Below are 20,409 nucleotides of genomic sequence, written 5' to 3'. Positions count from 1 at the left end.
CTCATTAACAAGTTCAACTGTATTACAGCTAACTCTTTATTTTTCTTATTATTTTTTTCTTATTTTTGCTGGAAAGCTGAAGAGGGGTATGAGCGATGCTTTCGCAAGACATTGAAATGTCCTTATTTTTAAAATTATCTTAAAAAAACAAAATAAAAAAATTTAGCAAAAAAAATTACCCACGGAAAATTTAAATTATGGCATAAAAGTTAAATTCAGTGCAAGAAAAAGTTAGAACAAAAAATTTTTGGAGACTTTCAGAACAGCTTTGAACACAAAAAGAAAATAAAGGAATATTTTACTCAATTCTTTTTAAATGAGTTAAAACGTTCTTTTTTTAATGCAAAATTACATATTTTTATAAGAATTAAATTCTAAAACTCGATTACTATTTTAAAACTTAAAGCTAGAGCTAGCGGGTACTTTTCGTAGCACTTTTCTCAAGTAAGCATGGATGAGGTTTGTAATTTGCTTATTTTCGCTGACAAGGAGGTAGGGGAGACCAAAATTGCCAAAAATATGCTTACCTAATGTTTGAATCTCACACTTACAGAGTACATAGTTTTTCCATTAGTAGTAGTACATCAACAAAGTGCACATTGACGCACTATAGCTAATTGAAATCTTTCTAAGTGAAAAAAAAATATTTGAAACAAATCAACTGCACATTTTAGTTGAGAATTTTATTCATAAGTCATGTAAATATTACATGAGTATCTATTTATAATATTGGAGAACATTAATTACAACCTAGGCATCCATTTAACACGTACATATTGGGATTTTTTTCAAATTCATGCACATCATACAATCGGGGAAATAAAAACCATACCCTGAATTTACCTTTGATCTGCAAATTAGAATGTTTAGTTTTGTTTTCATTGTGATTGACCTTGATAATGATTAGCTATTCAGATTTTGATAATATTTTTTTTTCTGCAATCAAAAAAAATTCGGGACACTTTTCAAAAAAATTTTCTTAAAAATACCGCCACTTCTTTTTTAAAGCCATTTTGCCATTAATTTCGTTTTAAAAATCTTTACAAATAATCTATTAAATATTTTAATTAGCATAATAAATAATTTTATCAGTAAGTTCTTTTTAGTTTATGTTGAATAATAATATTTTTGTTTTATCTTAAGCATTTTTTAATGTTAGCAATTAAAAAATTTCTAAATTTTAAAAATGCATAGGGATTTTTTTTAAAAATTGTTTTATCAAAATCTTCTTTTACTTCCTGTTTAAAAAAAAGTAACGTAAAATTTCAAAAATATTAGTCTATTCCATCTCTATTTTTATGAACTTTTCATTGAACTTACTCGTATATACAAACTTACTCATATATACTCGAATATGCTCGTGTCAGATTTTTCAAAATCATGAATTTTAGAATTTAGATAATTGGGCATAAAATTGGGTCGACTGTTATAAAATAAAGTAAAATTTAGGTAACGCAACTTATTCTTTAATCTTGCATAAAGTCAGAAAAAAGAATAAAAATAACAAAATATCAGAAAATTGAAAAAAAGAAAAGCAAAGGTCTAAGCATCATTAAAACTGAAAGATAGTTAGGAATTAAATACCTACAAACGACATTATCTTCAGTTTCGATTCTGATTGGCTGTTGAAACGTGGCATTAGTTTATGTTAGTAACTGTTCTTTTTTCATTCTATTTCGAGTAAGCCTAATCATTAAAATATCAATTCGATATGCAATCTCGTAATCGATTATCGTATCATGTGGTAATATCGTAACTAATGAATTCTTGTAAATTAATGAAATACGTTATTAATGCTCTGCAAAACAAAAGAAATAAGCTAATTTTCCTTTATTAACGAAAATAAGGAGAAAATAAAGTAAGCCTAACATATGTAGCGTTAATACGCAATCTTTTTTATAAACTAACAGCTGGCACTGAAGTTATACGTCAAGTGGTTGTGTATCAGCGGTTTTCTTCTCGTTGAGAGTAAGCAACGTAAATCAGTTTGTTTGTTAACATAAATAGTTGCAAATCATTATTGAATCTGCGTAAATTTATAAGCACAATTAAGGATGGAAATCTAAAAATTGAAATGAAGTTCTAAATGGAGTTCTAAAAATTGAATTAAAATGGAGTTCTAAAAATTGAATGTATAGATAAGAATTAGTAACTTTTCATTTCTACTCAACTCTATTTCTTTCAGCTTTTCTATATCATTCGCAAGGAAAGAAAATTTTAATCAGAAATTTTAAAACATGAAAGTTAAGCGTTCAGATATATGACTGTTTGCTTACTTGATATTTCTTTGCCAACGTAAAAGAAAAATAAATTTTATCGGTTTTTTTAACAATCTGCTCATAAGTGTTTTATAGAGTAAAAGCTTAGATAGCTATAAGTTTCGGCTTGTTTTTAAATAAAGGTTCTCCGATATCTTAAGAAAGGAATGAGAACTTCAACTTCGTTCATGAAATTCGAATAAGTAGATCAAAAGTGATTCAGGGCTTTTTATTTCTTTGAACTTAATGCACAATTGTCGATGCTTCAAAATCTCTTTATAACTTGTTTTCCACCAATCTCATCTTCTTGAACGTTCTTTTCAAAAAATGTCGAACTCCTGAAAAATAAAATTTGATATATAATTTATTATTAATTTTTTATTATTAATTTAAACAAAAATTGAAATAAAATTAATTGTATTAAAATATCGGCTACTGTTTCTTCCTTAGTAGATCGACAGTTCTTCCTCCCAACATTTATTTATTATATTATTTATTTATTTTTATTCGTTTATTTTTAGTTAGTTATTTTTATTTATTTATTTTCAGTTAATTTTATTTATTGATCTATTCATTTTCTAACAATAGTAACTAACATTTTCTTGTATCATAAATACGTTGTCGTGACCTTTCAATAGAAAACATTGAGTACATTGTTGAAAATTTAAAAAAAAGATCCCTGATCTAATGATGTTTTGACCAAATGATCTGATTCGAGGATTGAACTTCAAAAAAGCAAATTATTTAATGCTGCTTATAAGCACAAAAACATGTTTTCTCTGAAAAACATCCCTCTCTTTGACGGATTCTAATTTTTGACTCTTAAAATATGGTAGTTGCAATCTAGAAAATATGATTCTAATAGTTAAAGCAGGAGAGCGATCGAAAGTTTGGACCCTTTTATGTTAATTTCAATTTTTGTGCAGTTGGCTGCATTTTGAAAATTTTCGCTGTTTCTCAAAATTTAATAATCTGAAAATTTTCTCCATTGTAAAGTTAGATAAAAAAAAATTACATCAATATGAAGTATGTCATTTTAAACAGCAATATACAAGATTTGAACAAAATCGATCTAATAATTCTCGTGAAAACAAATTTCAAAAGATCGTATGTTTAGGTTGTTGTTGTTCATTTACGTCGCACTAGAGCTACACAATGGGCTATTGGCGACGGTCTGGGAAGCATCCCTGAGGATGATCCGAAGACATGCCATCACAATTTTGATCCTCTGCAGAGGGGATGGCACCCCGCTTCGGTAGCCCGATGACCTGAAGGCGAAGTCGAGCACTTTACGGTAGTTTAACGGGTAGTTTAACGGGTATTGAACGGTACAATTTAACGAGGACTAATACCGCACATCCTTGGTCCCTACGCACACTGATCCAAGTGGTCACCCACCCGCACACTGACCGCAGCCAGCGATGCTTGACTTCGGTGATCTGCTGGGAACCGTGTCTTAACGATCAGTCCACTGCGGGCCCCGTATGTTTAAGATTAGGACGTATGTAAAAGGTCGTATATTTAGGATGAGGCGACTGATTCAGAGAAAACTTCTACAGTTTGCTTTTTGGATTACCATTGAAAATTTGGATTATTGTTTATTCTAACTCCAGTGATGATTTTTCGACTGCGTCCCTCCACACCAAATCTGAATCGTCCAGCCGCTGTGCATGGTTCAAGATAGAACTCTCGTCTCGCAAAGAGTATACCGGGTTCGAATCAAAGCAATAATCACTCGAAATGATTTAGGTTCCCGACTCGAATCCGAGAACGGACGTACAATTATCCTCATTGGCAGACGGTTCATGGGGTAGAATCTCCTTTCCGCCTGGATAACTGTGGGTGGTTTTCCTCTCCATGTTAGGAAAATACGGGTTAATTCCATCGAAAAGTCCTCCACGAAGGCAAATTTCTCCCAATACTTGATTCAGGAGTTTCCTTGTCTTCTGTACTGGGTTCGAAATAACAAGGCTAAGAAGTAGAATATTAGTAGTCGTAAACCCAAAAAATTGCGTAGGCTGTTCAACAACGGTAATAAACTTTTTAAAAAAAGGTCACGTTAGGTGCTAGGGGAAAAAGCTTTCGCCTTCCAAAGAGGTGAACCGGGATATAAATAACATACAAACATGTCCAACATACTTAGTATCATCCCTCTCCTTTTCCATCCCTTCGACTGTTAAGTTCAATCAGAATGAAAAGGTCTCTAAAGGACCTAAAACATGCTTAGTATTATCCTTCTACACCCCTTCGACTATTAAATTTAATCAGATGGAAAAGTGCTCTAATGGACCTAAACGTGCTTAGAATTATCCTTCTCCACCCCTTCGGCAATTAAATTAAATCAGATGGAAATGTGCTCTAACAGACCTAAACGTGCTTAGTATTATCCTTCTCCACCCTTTCGACAATTAGATTTAATCAGATGGAAATGTGCTCTAACGGAAATAAACATGCTTAGTATTATCCTTCTCCACCCCTTCGACAATTAAATTTAATCAGATGGAAATGTGCTCTAACAGAACTAAACATGTTTAGTATTATCCTTCTCCGCCCCTTCGACAATTAAATTTAATCAGATGGAAATGTGCTCTAAAGGACCTAAAACATGCTTAGTATTATCCTTCTACACCCCTTCGACTATTAAATTTAATCAGATGGAAATGTGCTCAAATGAACCTAAACGTGCTTAGAATTATCCTTCTCCACCCTTTCGACAATTAGATTTAATCAGATGGAAATGTGCTCTACGGGAAATAAACATGCTTAGTATTATCCTTCTCCACCCCTTCGACAATTAAATTAAATCAGATGGAAATGTGCTCTAACAGAACTAATCATGCTTAGTATTATCCTTCTCCACCCCTTCGACTATTAAATTTAATCAGATGGAAATGTGCTCTAAAGGACCTAAAACATGCTTAGTATTATCCTTCTCCACCCCTTCGACAATTAAATTTAATCAGATGGAAATATGCTCTAACGGAAATAAACATGCTTAATATTATCCTTCTCCACCCTTTCGACAATTATATTTAATCAGATGGAAATGTGCTCTAACAGAACTAAACATGCTTAGTATTATCCTTCTCCACCCCTTCGACAATTAAATTTAATCAGATGGAAATGTGCTCTAACGGAAATAAACATGCTTAGTGTTATCCTTCTCCACCCTTTCGACAATTAGATTTAATCAGATGGAAATGTGCTCTAACGGAAATAAACATGCTTAGTATTATCCTTCTCCACCCCTTCGACAATTAAATTTAATCAGATGGAAATGTGCTCTAAAGGACCTAAAACATGCTTAGTATTATCCTTCTACACCCCTTCGACTATTAAATTTAATCAGATGGAAATGTGCTCTAATGGACCTAAACGTGCTTAGAATTATCCTTCTCCACCCTTTCGACAATTAGATTTAATCAGATGGAAATGTGCTCTAACGGAAATAAAGATGCTTAGTATTATCCTTCTCCACCCCTTCGACAATTAAATTAAATCAGATGGAAGTGTGCTCTAACGGATCTAAACATGCTTAGTATTATCCTTCTCCACCCCTTCGACAATTAGATTTAATCCGTTGGAAATGTGCTCTAACGGAAATAAACATGCTTAGTATTATCCTTCTCCACCCTTTCGTCAATTAAATTAAATCAGAGAGAAATGTGCTCTAACAGACCTGAACATGCTTAGTATTATCCTTCTCCACCCTTTCGACAATTAGATTTAATCAGATGGAAATGTGCTCTAACAGAACTAAACATGCTTAGTATTATCCTTCTCCACCCTTTCGACAATTAGATTTAATCAGATGGAAATGTGCTCTAACGGAAATAAACATGCTTAGTATTATCCTTCTCCACCCCTTCGACAATTAAATTAAATCAGATGGAAGTGTGCTCTACCGGATCTAAACATGCTTAGTATTATCCTTCTCCACCCCTTCGACAATTAGATTTAATCCGATGGAAATGTGCTCTAACGGAAATAAACATGCTTAGTATTATCCTTCTCCACCCTTTCGACAATTAAATTAAATCAGAGAGAAATGTGCTCTAACAGACCTAAACATGCTTAGTATTATCCTTCTCCACCCTTTCGACAATTAAATTTAATCAGATGGAAATGTGCTCTAATGGACCTAAACATGCTTAGTATTATCCTTCTCCACCCCTTCGACTATTAAATTTAATCAGATGGAAATGTGCTCTAATGGACCTAAACGTGCTTAGAATTATCCTTCTCCACCCCTTCGACAATTAGATTTAATCAGGTAGAAATGTGCTCTAAAGGACCTAAAACATGCTTAGTATTATCCTTCTCCACCCCTTCGACAATTAAATTTAATCAGATGGAAATGTGCTCTAACAGACCTAAACATGCTTAGTATTATCCTTCTCCACCCTTTCGACAATTAGATTTAATCAGATGGAAATGTGCTCTAACGGAAATAAACATGCTTAGTATTATCCTTCTCCACCCCTTCGACAATTAAATTTAATCAGATGGAAATGTGTTCTAATGGACCTAAATAATACTTAGTATTATCCTTCTCCTTTTCCACCCCTTCTGTAGTTAAGTTTAATCAGGTGGAAAAGTCCTCTAAAGGGCCTGAAGCATACTTAGTACTATCCTTCTCCTTCTTACCCCTTCGACAATTAAATTTAATCAAATGGAAATGTGCTCTAAAGGGCCTAAAACATGCTTAGTATTATCCTTTTCCACCCCTTCGACAGTTAAGTATAATTCGAAGGAAAAGGTCTCTAAAGGGCGATGATTACTGAACACCTTGATAAAAATATGTAATTCTTACCTCCATGTATTATGATCATTGCTGAAATTAGTTTTCTTTCCTTTTGGCTTAACATATCCTACAGGAGGTCTGAAAAAGGAGTAACCTGGTGGTAAATTTTCTGTTTTTGTTTTATTTCGATTTTTGCCACGTTTCCTTCGGGACCCTGTCCTGACAGCTGGATGTGAAGACCAACTCTTAGTATGGTTCTTTTGTTTGCATAAGCCTAGCACTGTAGCAGTACCAATAAGTTCAATTAGTTCGATTATAGAAAGCACTGAGACTCCTAGATAGAGCCCTAAGCAGCCACCCAAATCAGCCATTAGTTTCGGCAACTGAAAAAATTAATAAATTTTTAAAAATCTATTTCTTTGAAGAGGTATAACAAGAATTAATAAAAACAAAAAATAACATTCTGGACAAAAAATTAAATAAAAATGAATAGAGTATAGAAACAACAAAAAAGAAGATGCCGTCTACGTTTTATACCAATTTCCACACCATTTTAAGTTAATAAGCATCTTATCCTAATTAATTCTTGTATTTGGTTTAAAGGATTAATGGCTCTTGTAAAGAATGTAAATATGTAGTTTAGTCAACAAGGAAATAAATTTAAGAACAATGAAGGTTAAAATATCTTAATTAAATTGCAATTTATTTTAAGTACTAAAAACGTTTGCTGCAAACTTGCCCTCATTTTTGGTGTTGAGATAAACTGAACTTTTTTTTTCAGTGCATGTAGTCATATTTTAATTTACTTTTTCACCGTTATAGTTCTATTAATTAATTCGTTTTTGGTTTGTTTGTTTACAGACAAAACATATTTTCATGCGCATTAGAATCAATTTAATAGCTTCATTGTTAAAAACATTTAGCATTATTATAAAATTTTAAAACATTATTATATATCCTCACTAATTTTTTTAAAACAATTGGGTACTTGCACTTCAAGAAGAAGATCTCTTATACCCACACATGTGACATAGGACGTCAGCGCCAGGTAATCTTTATCAGCAAAATGGAGTGAGCTAAGTTTCTCTAGATAAGTTAGAATGTTAATCAACGATAAGTTAATTCAATACAGGTATCACGCTTCGAATTAGTTGAAATATAACTCTTTCTCGTCTTCGTCTTTTATTTAACTTAGATTTATTATTTGTTTATACATTTTATTGCAACCACCGTATATTTTTTGGGGGGTATCTGGCAACTTCGATGCATAATTAGTTTGTTTATGTTCCATACTGCTTCGTGTCTGTCTTAGTGTTAAGTCCCTGGGTAAATATATACTGAAAGAATTAAAATCTTCGTGAAATAATTTAGAATGTGTCACTTAAGATACTTGGCGGGCTTGGCTTACTCGAAATAGAATGGAAAGAGCAATTGCTAACGTAAACAAATGCTAGGATTCAACAACCAAATCGAGATACCCACACCGCGTCACATGCAGTTATCTCATTGCTGTTTTGCCAATTTTGCATAATATTTTTGCACGATAACTACAACTCCATACTTAAAAATATATCAAGTTTACGTCAACACAAAAAATGGTGGCAACTGTTACATCAAAATTTTAATGCAAGACAAAATAGACTATCTTCATTAACGTACAAAATCTTTAAAGAAAAATCCAAGCCATTATACGAAATTAAAATAAAACGAACAACAAATCGATTATAATTTCATTTAAAAATAATTAAATAAAACGATAAAAAAAAAATAAAAGAAACGAAAACCATCGTCTGGTCCGAAAATGTAATTTTGTCGCAATTCGATAAAATAAAATAAAAACTAGTGTGGTTTTTTTATTTTTTTTATTCTGATTCAGAATTAAAGTGGAAATTATATATTTCAATAGAGTGAAAACGCAAAAAAAAAAAAAAAGAGTCTTAAGCCTGAAATAATAAATAGTAGTTTTGAAAGAAAATGGGTGAGTATTATTTATATTTTAACCTCTATGATTTAATTCAAATGTTTTTTCAAACAGTTAATAATAAAAACGCAGACTACTCTGAAATAAAGCGTGCAAAAAACAAAAATATAAAAAAACAATTACCGTGTAGCTGTATCTCTCTTCTATTGACATGTATACCATTTCTTCCATGTACAAATGAACTCGCAATAAATTTTCCCTGAGAAGTAAAAAAAAAAAAAATATTTTGATTCAGAAAATATTTCGAAGGATATTCTATAATCCAATTATGAAAATGTTATTGTGTGAAGAGGTTTCATGCAGGGTATGCCGTACGGATCACCTTTAATCCGTTCAAGAACCGTGATCATATATACGTGATCACATGATTCTTCCTGCATGGCCCATCTCATATATGAGACGAGCCTTTCCAATGAGGTGAGCCGGGTTCGAATCCCAGCGATGGCTGGTCGAAACGAATTCCGCACCCGATTCTCACCGACCACAGTAATGACGTAAAATATCCTCAGTGGTAGGCGGATAATTGGTTAGTGGCTAACTGTGGAAGGATTTCGTGGTTTTTCCATGTAACGTAACTGCAGGCCAGTTCCATCAAAAATTCCTCCACGAAGGCAAATTTTTCTTAATACTTGATCCAGGAGTTACCTTGTCTTCTGGACTGGATTCAAAATTACAAGGCTACGGAGTTGAACATTAGTAGCCGTAAACCCGAAATTGGAGTCATAAAATAAAAAAATAAAATAAAACGTTGCATTTTTAATTTTACATAGTTGGCAAAAAAAAGGTTGTTGAATTAACTCTTTTTTAAACTTAATATAAATAGCATAAATATCATTATCCAAAGATAAAGATTGATTCTTAAAAGTTGATTAAAGACATGCAAAAACCTTAAGAAAAGAATATCTTTTTTTAGCTTTTACTGTAAACCTTGTTATTGCCTTCTTTTTTATTTTAGCTTTTTCAGGGGTCTCAATAGATGCATTTTGTTTGAGTTCAAAATTAAATGATCAGGCTAACCTTCATTTTTAAAGTGTACAAAAGTTTATAGAAACCTGTGAAAAAAACCTTGTTTCAGTGATGGTCGTAAAATCTAAAATGAACCTTGATAAAATCAATTTATCATCGGCTTGAGAACACTTTCTACTCAATTTAAAAAAACAAAGTTGTAAAGGCAGATTCAGTTTCGATATAGGAATATATATTCGAAAAGGTCGTTTATGCTAGATCAATGCTAACTTTAGCCTCATAGCGCGTGAACTAGCAAAGTTAAATTTAACATCGTTAAATTTTACATTATTTCAGATCTTGCATGGTTTATTTGCTGATCATTCTTGTTCGGCCTTGTAATAAAAGTTTCTGCTATATTAAGAGTTATCTTTACGGCACACCCTATACACTTAAAAAATAATTTAATAATTATTGAAACCCTTACTTGAAGAACTCGTCATCATCGAACTTCGTGGTGTTTTCGTTGCTGTCATCTAGGGCTGCCAGTATTTCAGGAAATTTCTTCCAATCCGCCCTGGATCGGTTGATCAAGTAATCTTGGTGCTGCATGTTGGGCCAATCAGCTTTCGATAATGTGAAATCATATCGAATAGAACTGCAAAAAGGAATCATTGAATTGAAAAAAAGCATATATATATATATATATATATATATATATATATATATATATATATATATATATATATATATATATATATATATATATATATATATATATATATATATATATATATATATATATATATATATATATATATATATATATATATATATATATGTAATACAAAAATTAAATACTTTTGTATTAATAAAAGCATTAAAACTTCATTCGTTTTCATAAAATATCTTTAGTAAAAGATAAGGGTAGAAATTCTATTTTGGGACTTCAAGGCTAAAAACATGCCAATGAATAATAATTAGATTTATACTTCAAAAGAGAAGTTATTTTAAGATCTTTCACTTCCATATAAGGAAAGATTAAACGATTTGCTTTGAGTAATAAATAAATTTGATGAGGCGTAAGAATACAGAAAAAGGCATATGACTGGGCCTCATTACAACTAAAAATCATCCTATAAAATGCAGGAGCAATGTTTTTGCGTGACTTTTTGGTGTATAATGTTTACCAACTAAACTCCGTCAGATCTGACTGTAACTCTGTCTCTCCCTCTCCGTCTGGAGAGGGGTGAAACTGCTATTTCACCATCGTTTAGCTAAATAAAATATCATGCCGAAACTGGACTCGTTAATCATGTTGCTCTCAATACTAATTTCCTAAAAATTATTAGAAGCCTCGCAGGATGTTTGCTTTGTGCAGGAAACCCCTTGAAAGAAAATTTTTGTGCTATACTATCTCTTGGGACTTGGCCTAACGTGACCGCTACCTCGTCGAGAAGGATTCCTCATCCCTTCGTCAAAAATCTTGGATGAGTTTTTCACCCCCTTGGTTTGAAGAGAGAGAGACTCCTGAGATTAAAAAGTTCTCGATTGTGGTGAAAAAGAGAATCGCCGAAGGTTCCCATCCTAGACACCGGAAAAAAATCGCCTAATTCCGTTCTGAAGAAATCCCATCCCTTTACTTTATAAGTGACCTACGGAAAGTTGAGTTATGCCAGTGCTACTCTGGATTAATCGTCGATGAAGTGTTTTCTCAACACATAATGGTTTACGATGGTCTACTTAAATGTTCAACATTCCCACCCTCCCTCCTACTCTGAACTCAAAGAATAATAAGTGAAACCTCACTATCAGTGAAAATTTATGAATCATTTTAACGAAAAGAAAAAAAAATTTATAATTCTTTCCTATCAACCTTAAATTGATGTTGTGGCTTTCAAGATATGTTTTGGATTAATTCGAACTTTATGCAGCTTTGCATCCTTTAAGTATTTTTTTCTAAAACATTTAGTTCTTTGATTTTTAATGATTAATAATAAGAAGAAAGTGAAGTGCGCGAATGATTTTTTTTTTTTTCCTCTTCGCCAAATATTGAAGAAAAAGTGATATATAAATTATTTTTTTTCTTCTTTCTCAAAATTTATGATACTGTTATGATTACATATTTTAGTGATCAAAAATTTTTTTTTATTCTGAATAATTGAGTAAATTTTTAATATTGGATTGCATTTCTTATATTTATATTCGTTTTAATTTTAAATTATGATATATTTTTTTTTCTCTCTTCAACGAAATTGATGAAGGTCGACGTTGGAGAGTAGGGTGTTCATATTTTATTGAAATTAGATATGAGTAATGATAAAACTTTTTATTATGAATAATTTAATAGAATATTTTTAAGAGTTGCATTTTTTGTGTTTATATTACTTTTTTTTAAAAAAAATATGATATTTTGTTTTTATAGTGCATTTAAAATGTTTTTGAAGGAAATAAATGCGGCTCAAACGTCAATTAAATTAGTAATGGCAAACAAAATTAAGTTTTTTTTTAAACTTTTGTTTCCTAATGATTTATCACGATTAAATCGAAAAAAATAAAAAATAAAAACTTAAAGAAAATTTGTAAAAATTTTGCTTTTTCGGACTTGGTCAAAACTAAATATTCCTATAAAAAAAAATGTAAGGAAATAAATGTTACCCAAACAAAAGGACAGTTAACACTTAACAAAATTTGCGAGTTTCCCTTATTACGATAGGCGAAATTTTTAACTCAGTTAAGTTTTTATACTTGATACTGATTTTCCATATGCTTTAGTAGGGTTGTAGACTTGCGAAGATTTTTGTTTGTTTGTTTATTGATTGTGTCGGGCCAGTTGTTATTCTATTTGGTAAGAGACTGATCATCTCTGCTAATTCTAAAAGTGACAACTTATCTTTGCACATAAAACAGCAGAAATCTCAAAATGTTAAGGTTAAAAATGGTGAAAAAGATGTTTCAAAAAAGTAAACATCGAAAAAAGAAAAGAATGATGTTTCAATAAAAGTAAGCATCGAAAAATAGAATGTTAAGGATGTTTCAGTAAAAGTAAACATCAAAAAATAGAAAGAAAGAATGTCCAAAAAGTTCATTATCAGGTTAATACCGACGAAAAAATATGTAAAGGGTAACAAAAACAAAAAAGAAAAGGAAAAATAGGAAAAAGAAAGAATGACCAAGATTACAAAAAATAAATAAAATGAAAAAGTAAGAAAACGAAATTTTGAAATAATACAGAATTTCATTTAGTAAATAACCCCATTAACCATACAGAATATTAAATTCTGATTAAATGACACTTGTTGTCCAGGTCGTTTTGCATAAAAATTTTGTATATTTTTGTGTGAAAAATTTTGAAAAGTTTTTTAGAATAATTATATAAAATGCTTAAATTTTTTCTTTCTGTTTAGTTCACTAAACAAATAAATTTTATTATTATGTTTTATTGTTGTTACTGTAAAATAATTTTTTTTCACATGTTGAAAAAAGGTTATTTGTAAGAAAGAGGACAGTCATACCTACTTAAACTTTAAAAATTCATAGTATTCAAAATTTTATAATTTTTTTTGGCTTACCAAAAAACTTTTTTTGGGGGGGGATGTAATACAAAAATTAAATACTTTTGTATTAATAAAAGCATTAAAACTTCATTCGTTTTCATAAAATATCTTTAGTAAAAGATAAGGGTAGAAATTCTATTTTGGGACTTCAAGGCTAAAAACATGCCAATGAATAATAATTAGATTTATACTTCAAAAGAGAAGTTATTTTAAGATCTTTCACTTCCATATAAGGAAAGATTAAACGATTTGCTTTGAGTAATAAATAAATTTGATGAGGCGTAAGAATACAGAAAAAGGCATATGACTGGGCCTCATTACAACTAAAAATCATCCTATAAAATGCAGGAGCAATGTTTTTGCGTGACTTTTTGGTGTATAATGTTTACCAACTAAACTCCGTCAGATCTGACTGTAACTCTGTCTCTCCCTCTCCGTCTGGAGAGGGGTGAAACTGCTATTTCACCATCGTTTAGCTAAATAAAATATCATGCCGAAACTGGACTCGTTAATCATGTTGCTCTCAATACTAATTTCCTAAAAATTATTATATATATATATATATATATATATATATATATATATATATATATATATATATATATATATATATATATTGTGATATATATATATATATATATATATATATATATATATATATATATATATATATATATATATATATATATTGTGATATATATATATATATATATATATATATATATATATATATATATATATATATATATATATATATATATATTGTAATATATATATATATATATATATATATATATATATATATATATATATATATATATATATATATATATATATATATATATATATATATATATATATATATATATATATATTGTAATATATATATATATATATATATAAATAAATGCAAAAAAACACGAAGAAAGTTAAGAAAAACAATAAGTTTCATTTATTGCGCATAAGCTGCAAGTAAACAGAACTCATTAGATAAGTTAAAAATGAAGATAAAACAAAGGAAAATTACAGACATATGAAAAAAAGGGAGGGGGAAGGAAAATAATAATAAAAAAATAACAAACAACTGGGGGGGGGGAGTAAAAAAAAGGATAAAAAAATTTTTAAAAATCCGGAAAATAAAAGATGTAATCTTTTAATCAGCCCACACGATTACATCCGCAAAAAAAGAGTGTTTTCTGATTTTGTATCAATATAGCCAAAGCAAAATGTATTAATACAATAGTGTGAGGAGCACTCCAAAAATTTTTTTACAAAAATTACAACAAATAAAATCGAACACAATAAGTAAAAATAACACGTAAGAACAGAAAATAAAATAAAATAAAACGAAAAAACAGAATAACACATAATCTATAAAGCGAGTAACGAATTCAAATGTACTTACATGAACGGGAAACTTTTCAAGAATGATTTAAAAAATATTTTCGTAACAAGATTGCCAGATTGCAAAATATGAAAACAAAAGCGCAAATTGAGCGTAACTAGTGGAGTTTTGTCTTAAAGTGCCGTTCTTACTGCATTGCTGAAGTGCGTTTGATTTGTTAGTTACCAAGGATGGGCCCGAAATGGATCTGCGGAAGGTAATATTATACTGGATAATTTAAAGAAGTTGACCATAAAAAATTTAAGAAAATAAATATTTATTTCAGAAAAAAATATAAAAGAGAAACATGAATTGCCTGTTTTGCACATAAGTTTAGCACGGATTTGCCCGAAATGGATTTGTATATGGAAAAATTATATAAATTAACAAAGAAAAAAATTCTTAGTAGATAATTTTATTAATGTGCTAATCCATTTCTGGCAAATCCGTGACTAAAATTATCTACTTTAAAAATTTTTCTTTCCTATCATTTCCTATCAATCCTATCATTTTTGAGGAATCCAGCTTCCGATGTAGTTCATCCAACAATAAGCCCACTATATCCAAAAGTTTTGCAAAATATTTTTTAGTATATTGCAATGGTATTGTTGGAAATAATACATAATTTGCTTCAGAAATTGATAACTAAAAAAAAACTTGCAGAATATCTCTACAACGAAGTTTCGTTACAGCAAATATCTAAGCAAATATATATATAAGCAAATATAATGCAAGATTAACATAATGTTAGGTTGTCAACTAAATTCCCGCAATTTTTTTTTTATTTTTAAATGTGGAAGCTCTGTCAGTTCTTCTGTTGTTTGACGTGAATTTTCTAGCAAAAGTAGGTTTAATCACTGTTTATCGCACTCAACTAGATGACCTGAACAAAGTGAATCTTTGAAGACTAATATTTCATTTGTAATACTTGGCATACCAATCAAGAGCGATTCTTTCAGGTATATTACTCTCTCCATACGCAGCACAAATATCACGAGCAGCTTTTGTGACGTTCTTAGAACTTTGATTAAAAACAAAAAGCTGGAGTTACCGAATATGCTCATTTATTTTTAACTAAACATCACATTTTAATGATCTGAAAATGAACAAAAATTAACTTGAACGAAAGGTTAAAAGGAAAAAAAAAGATATGATTTTGGTATAATAAGACATCATTCAAATGACGTGAAAAATTAATCCAGAAACATTTAATGGCGTATCGTAATGTTAAAATGCTCATAATATTAAAAAAAAGAAACAAAAAAAAAAGTAAAAAATGACGGAAAGTTAGTTACCAATTTAATGTAACTGTTTAAAGTGTTTGTAACACAGTAAGTTTCGAGGCAAGACAGTTTTATGGTTGTAAATGTTTAAAACTTACCTACATGATGGCTTGCATACATCATCACAAGCATTATCTTCTGTGAAACTCTTTAGGACATTTGTGCGGCAAATAGCTGTACACAAAAAGTAAAGATATCAGAATGAGTCCAGCATTTGCATCATCACGAATGAAAAAAATTTTTATATACAATCGTGAATTTTTTAACTAACATGCAGGAACACTTGAGGGCCCGATCAAAACTCCTAACAAAAAATATTGTGTTTATTAATGTTCTTTCAAAAGATAATAGCAGAGAATTTCTTAATAACCAAATAAAAAACACCATTAAACATAAAAACTAGTATCTATACACAAACTTTCCAAAATATAAAAATAAGGCTTTTGTAAATGGGGCCCTGTAATACATTTTGTCAAACGTTCCATAAAGCCCTTGTTCATCCTTGCATATACTAGTTATTTTCTTCCTCCGCTGCACTGCAGCTTTTGGCGGCCCAGCCTCGATACACATCAAGGGGGGGGGGACCTTCCCGGGAAATACCCGGTCCTAACCAACGAGCATAGATTATCGAGACAAAACAGTGCTACTTAACGGGCTAAATCCTTATTGTTTGTTAGGACGCGATGGCTGGTTGATGCGAATTCCGCACATGGATCGCACCAACCACAGTGCTGACGTAAAATATCCTCAGTGCTAGACGGATCATGGGTTAGAGTCCCTTTGCCGTCAAACCAGCATATCTTACTTACTATCAACCATTAATTCCAGCTTCCCAATTACCAGCAAGCCAGCTTGGTGAAACCAAACAGAATTTAGGACAGAGGGTGCGTTTCTTTTTTTTCAGTGGCTCCATCTATGGGGATGTCCTCTCTGGCCCAAAAGATAACCCATTGTACTACACAAGACAGTCCCCCCCCCCTAAGAACACACCTGTTACTCAGGGCTATTCTCTTTAGCCCTGCCTGTTACTAATGATGTTCAGGCACAGAGAGGGAGGAAGAACTCCGAGAAAGCTTAGGGGTTAAACAATGAGATTAGCATTGGCGTATTTTAGTACCTTCGAATCCTACTACAATTCTTCAAGACTAGAAACTCGCCAATTCTCTCATGTCTTAAAAGAAGTTGCATACTAGTATATTAGAAGTATTTTAACTGAAGGTATTTTTCATGTTATTACTGAAATTAACTTTTTATGGACTTCGTTTTAAAGGAATGTATATCAGTAATTCAGTATTTTTTTGTGTTCTGAAAGTATTAATACAAAAAAGTCACTAAAATTGAATTGAAATAAAGAAAATTTTGAAAGAAGTTAAGAATGTTTTTCTGAGGTGGTAGCATATACATTTGCGAGAGTTAAATTTTTATAAATCTGAATTTTTGAAACATTCGTTAACTACAAATAAAATAGTAACGAAAAATTAAAATAAATACCAAAAAATTGCTTATTTAAAAAAAACACATCCACAGAAAATTTTAGATTCATATAAATTTTTATAAGTTTTACTGTCCAGTTTCTATACATTTCTTGCGATCAATGGTAACTAACGTAATGCTTATTGATTTAGTTCTCGACTTAATGAATGCAAATTAAATTAGTTTTCTTGTTCACGACGCATAAATATTTTCAAATGAAAGTAGATAACCATGTAGTTACATTTTTTAGGTAACGTCAAAATTAGACAAACGTCTGGGAAATAAATTTGGTAATTATAAAAATTCATTTCCGGATAAGTATCTAAGGAGGAGAAATTTCTGCATTAATAAATGAAAAAAAAAATCTGCATACTGAACATTGAAAAGAAAGTTTTCTTAAGAAGACTATTTATGAATTTTCTTTTTAAATTATTTTCACCTGCATTTTGAAAGAAAAATAAATAAATACTGATATCATGAAATATTTTTTTTTTAAATTTACTTTCCGGAGGAATAGATTATTAGTAAAGTTAAAAAAAAAAAAGGAGACTGTTTATTTTCTTGCGGAAATTTAAAATATAATTTTTAAATTACTTATTTATTAGTAAATTAGTTCAAAGTACTTGGCGCGTATTTTTCCTAATAAATTCCTTGGTACATATTTTCCTTACTGAACATTAAAAAAAAAGTTTTCTTAAGAAGACTATGAATTTTCTTTTTAAATTATTTTCACCTGTATTTTGAAAGAAAAATAAATACTGATATCATGAAATATTTTTTTTTTATTTACTTTCCGGAGGAATGGATTATTAGTAAAGTTTAAAAAAAAGGGAGACTGTTTATTTTCTTGCGGAAAATAAGTATTTGAAAAAAAAATTATTTTTATTAAAAGATCCGAGTAAAAATCTTAAAAAATACATAGATTTACTTGCGTTTTATAGTATTGTTACAGGATTAAATTTTACCTCCAATTTTTACAACATCATCTATTTAACAGTATTTTTACAAGATGAAATTTTACCTTTGATTTTTACAACATCATCTATTTAACAGTATTTTTACAAGATTAAATTTTATCTTTGATTTTTATAACATCATCTATTTTACTTATTACTTAAACAAAATTGTGTGAGAATAATAAATAGTATTGAATTTTAAACTATTTTTGGAGAAGCTATTTGAAGTAATTTTTTTTTCATTTTAGAAGCATTCAAAATAATTTCTTTTTTTCATAAACACTACTCTTCGCTAGTCTTAAAATTTTTGTCAGAAGGTAAATATTTGAGAAGATGATTAAGATTCATAAAAGATTATCCTGATTCATCACAGCAGAATTAAATAATTAATATACAATTTTATTATTGCAAGTGAAAATGGTATGGAATGAAAAGCGAACACTTTTAAAATGTGATTAAAAGGAATTGCTTTTAAATATTTTTATGCTACATTTACTGTAATTAATAGATTGCGTCAATCTTTAATAATTTTCTTTTTTTAAATGTTACTTCAAGACTACCTATGTGTAGTTTTTCTACCCTGTCAGGAATTCTAAGAAAAAAATTGATCTCGCAATTATGGAACAACCTATTTAGAATTAAGTTGCTAATAAATTAATATTACAAAATTAGTGACAATAAGAATGCTGTTCCTCGTCCTGTTTAGTTCCTAGCATGTGGCTGCATTAAATCACACTAACTTATTAATATTGCTGTAAATAATCAATAAATAAATTTTAATAATAAACACACACTAAGAAAATGTCGTAAGAAATTTCATATTTAATTAACTTTACGTTTCATAAAATGCTGTGAGCAAAGGGGATTAAAAATATTACGAAATAACTCTACAATACTGATATTTTAATTACAATAAATAAATTTCGAAAAATAATCTCGCAGAAAAGAAAGCAGTCTGTAAAAACTCTGAATTTTATTCTTGTCTTGTAAAATCATAACATTTTGTAAATAATAAATATTAGCGAAAACAATAAATAAATTTTTAAACGAATTACAATAAGTAAATTTTTAAAAATAACCTCGCAGAAAATAAAGCAGTCTTTAAAAACTCTGGATTTTATTCTTGTTTTGTAAAATCATAACATTTTGTAAATAATAAATATTAACGAAAACAATAAATAAATTTTTAAACGAATTACAATAAATAAATTTTTAAAAATAATCTCGCGGAAGAGAAAGCAGTCTTTAAAAACTCTGAATTTTATTCTTGTTTTGTAAAATCATAACATTTTGTAAATCTATACATCTATACATAATAATAAATGCGGCTGTGTGTGTGTCTGTCTGTCTGTAATCACAATATATCGCCCCAGAAGCTTCGCCCAGGCACGAAACTCGGCACATAATTGTGTTTTGACATAATGAAGAAGTACTTTTTTTCTTTTTCAAAAATTTTGATTAGTTATTTAGTTATCAGTCATTTTGTAAGTCTATGCTTTTCGTCTGCTTTTTCGTCTTCAAAGAGCCATATTCAAAAAACTATTAAAAATGCATATACTTTTCCCCACTCTTATAAATGTATGCTAATGCGAACCTCACAATTGAAATATTAATTTTCGACAACTTAAACCAATAATATACGAAGGAATTAATAATTTAATTGTAAAGTTCGCATTAGTTTACATTTATTAAAGTGGAGAAAAGTTTAACTTCTGTATTAAAAATGTGGCAACATATTCGATACGTAAATAGAACGCTTCGCTTTGATATATTTGTCGCTGCTCATAATTGTTATAATAAGTTTTTCTTCTTCTTTCCACGCTCTATT

At 29.9% G+C, this 20,409-nt stretch overlaps 1 protein-coding gene across 1 annotated transcript in view; it reads right to left on the bottom strand.

Moving 5' to 3' along the window:
* Positions 1-682: 682 nt before the first annotated feature.
* LOC107440551 (acid-sensing ion channel 1A-like) overlaps positions 683-20,409 on the bottom strand; it is a 39,290-nt gene continuing 19,563 nt past the window's right edge. The window contains exons 7-11 of the mRNA XM_087153582.1: positions 16,251-16,326; positions 10,416-10,586; positions 9,107-9,182; positions 7,072-7,385; positions 683-2,596 (exon numbers count right to left, since the gene is read on the bottom strand). Coding sequence (XP_087009708.1) covers positions 2,524-2,596; positions 7,072-7,385; positions 9,107-9,182; positions 10,416-10,586; positions 16,251-16,326 — 710 coding nt within the window. The 3' untranslated portion in view covers positions 683-2,523. The remainder of the gene's footprint in view (positions 2,597-7,071; positions 7,386-9,106; positions 9,183-10,415; positions 10,587-16,250; positions 16,327-20,409) is intronic.

Source organism: Parasteatoda tepidariorum, chromosome 10, assembly GCF_982258835.1.
Source record: "Parasteatoda tepidariorum strain Cologne lab strain chromosome 10, Ptep-v5.0, whole genome shotgun sequence".
Classification (NCBI taxonomy): domain Eukaryota; kingdom Metazoa; phylum Arthropoda; class Arachnida; order Araneae; family Theridiidae; genus Parasteatoda; species Parasteatoda tepidariorum.
The sequence above is the reverse complement of the archived record's forward strand: the minus strand, read 5'-3'. Positions and strand labels throughout refer to the sequence as shown.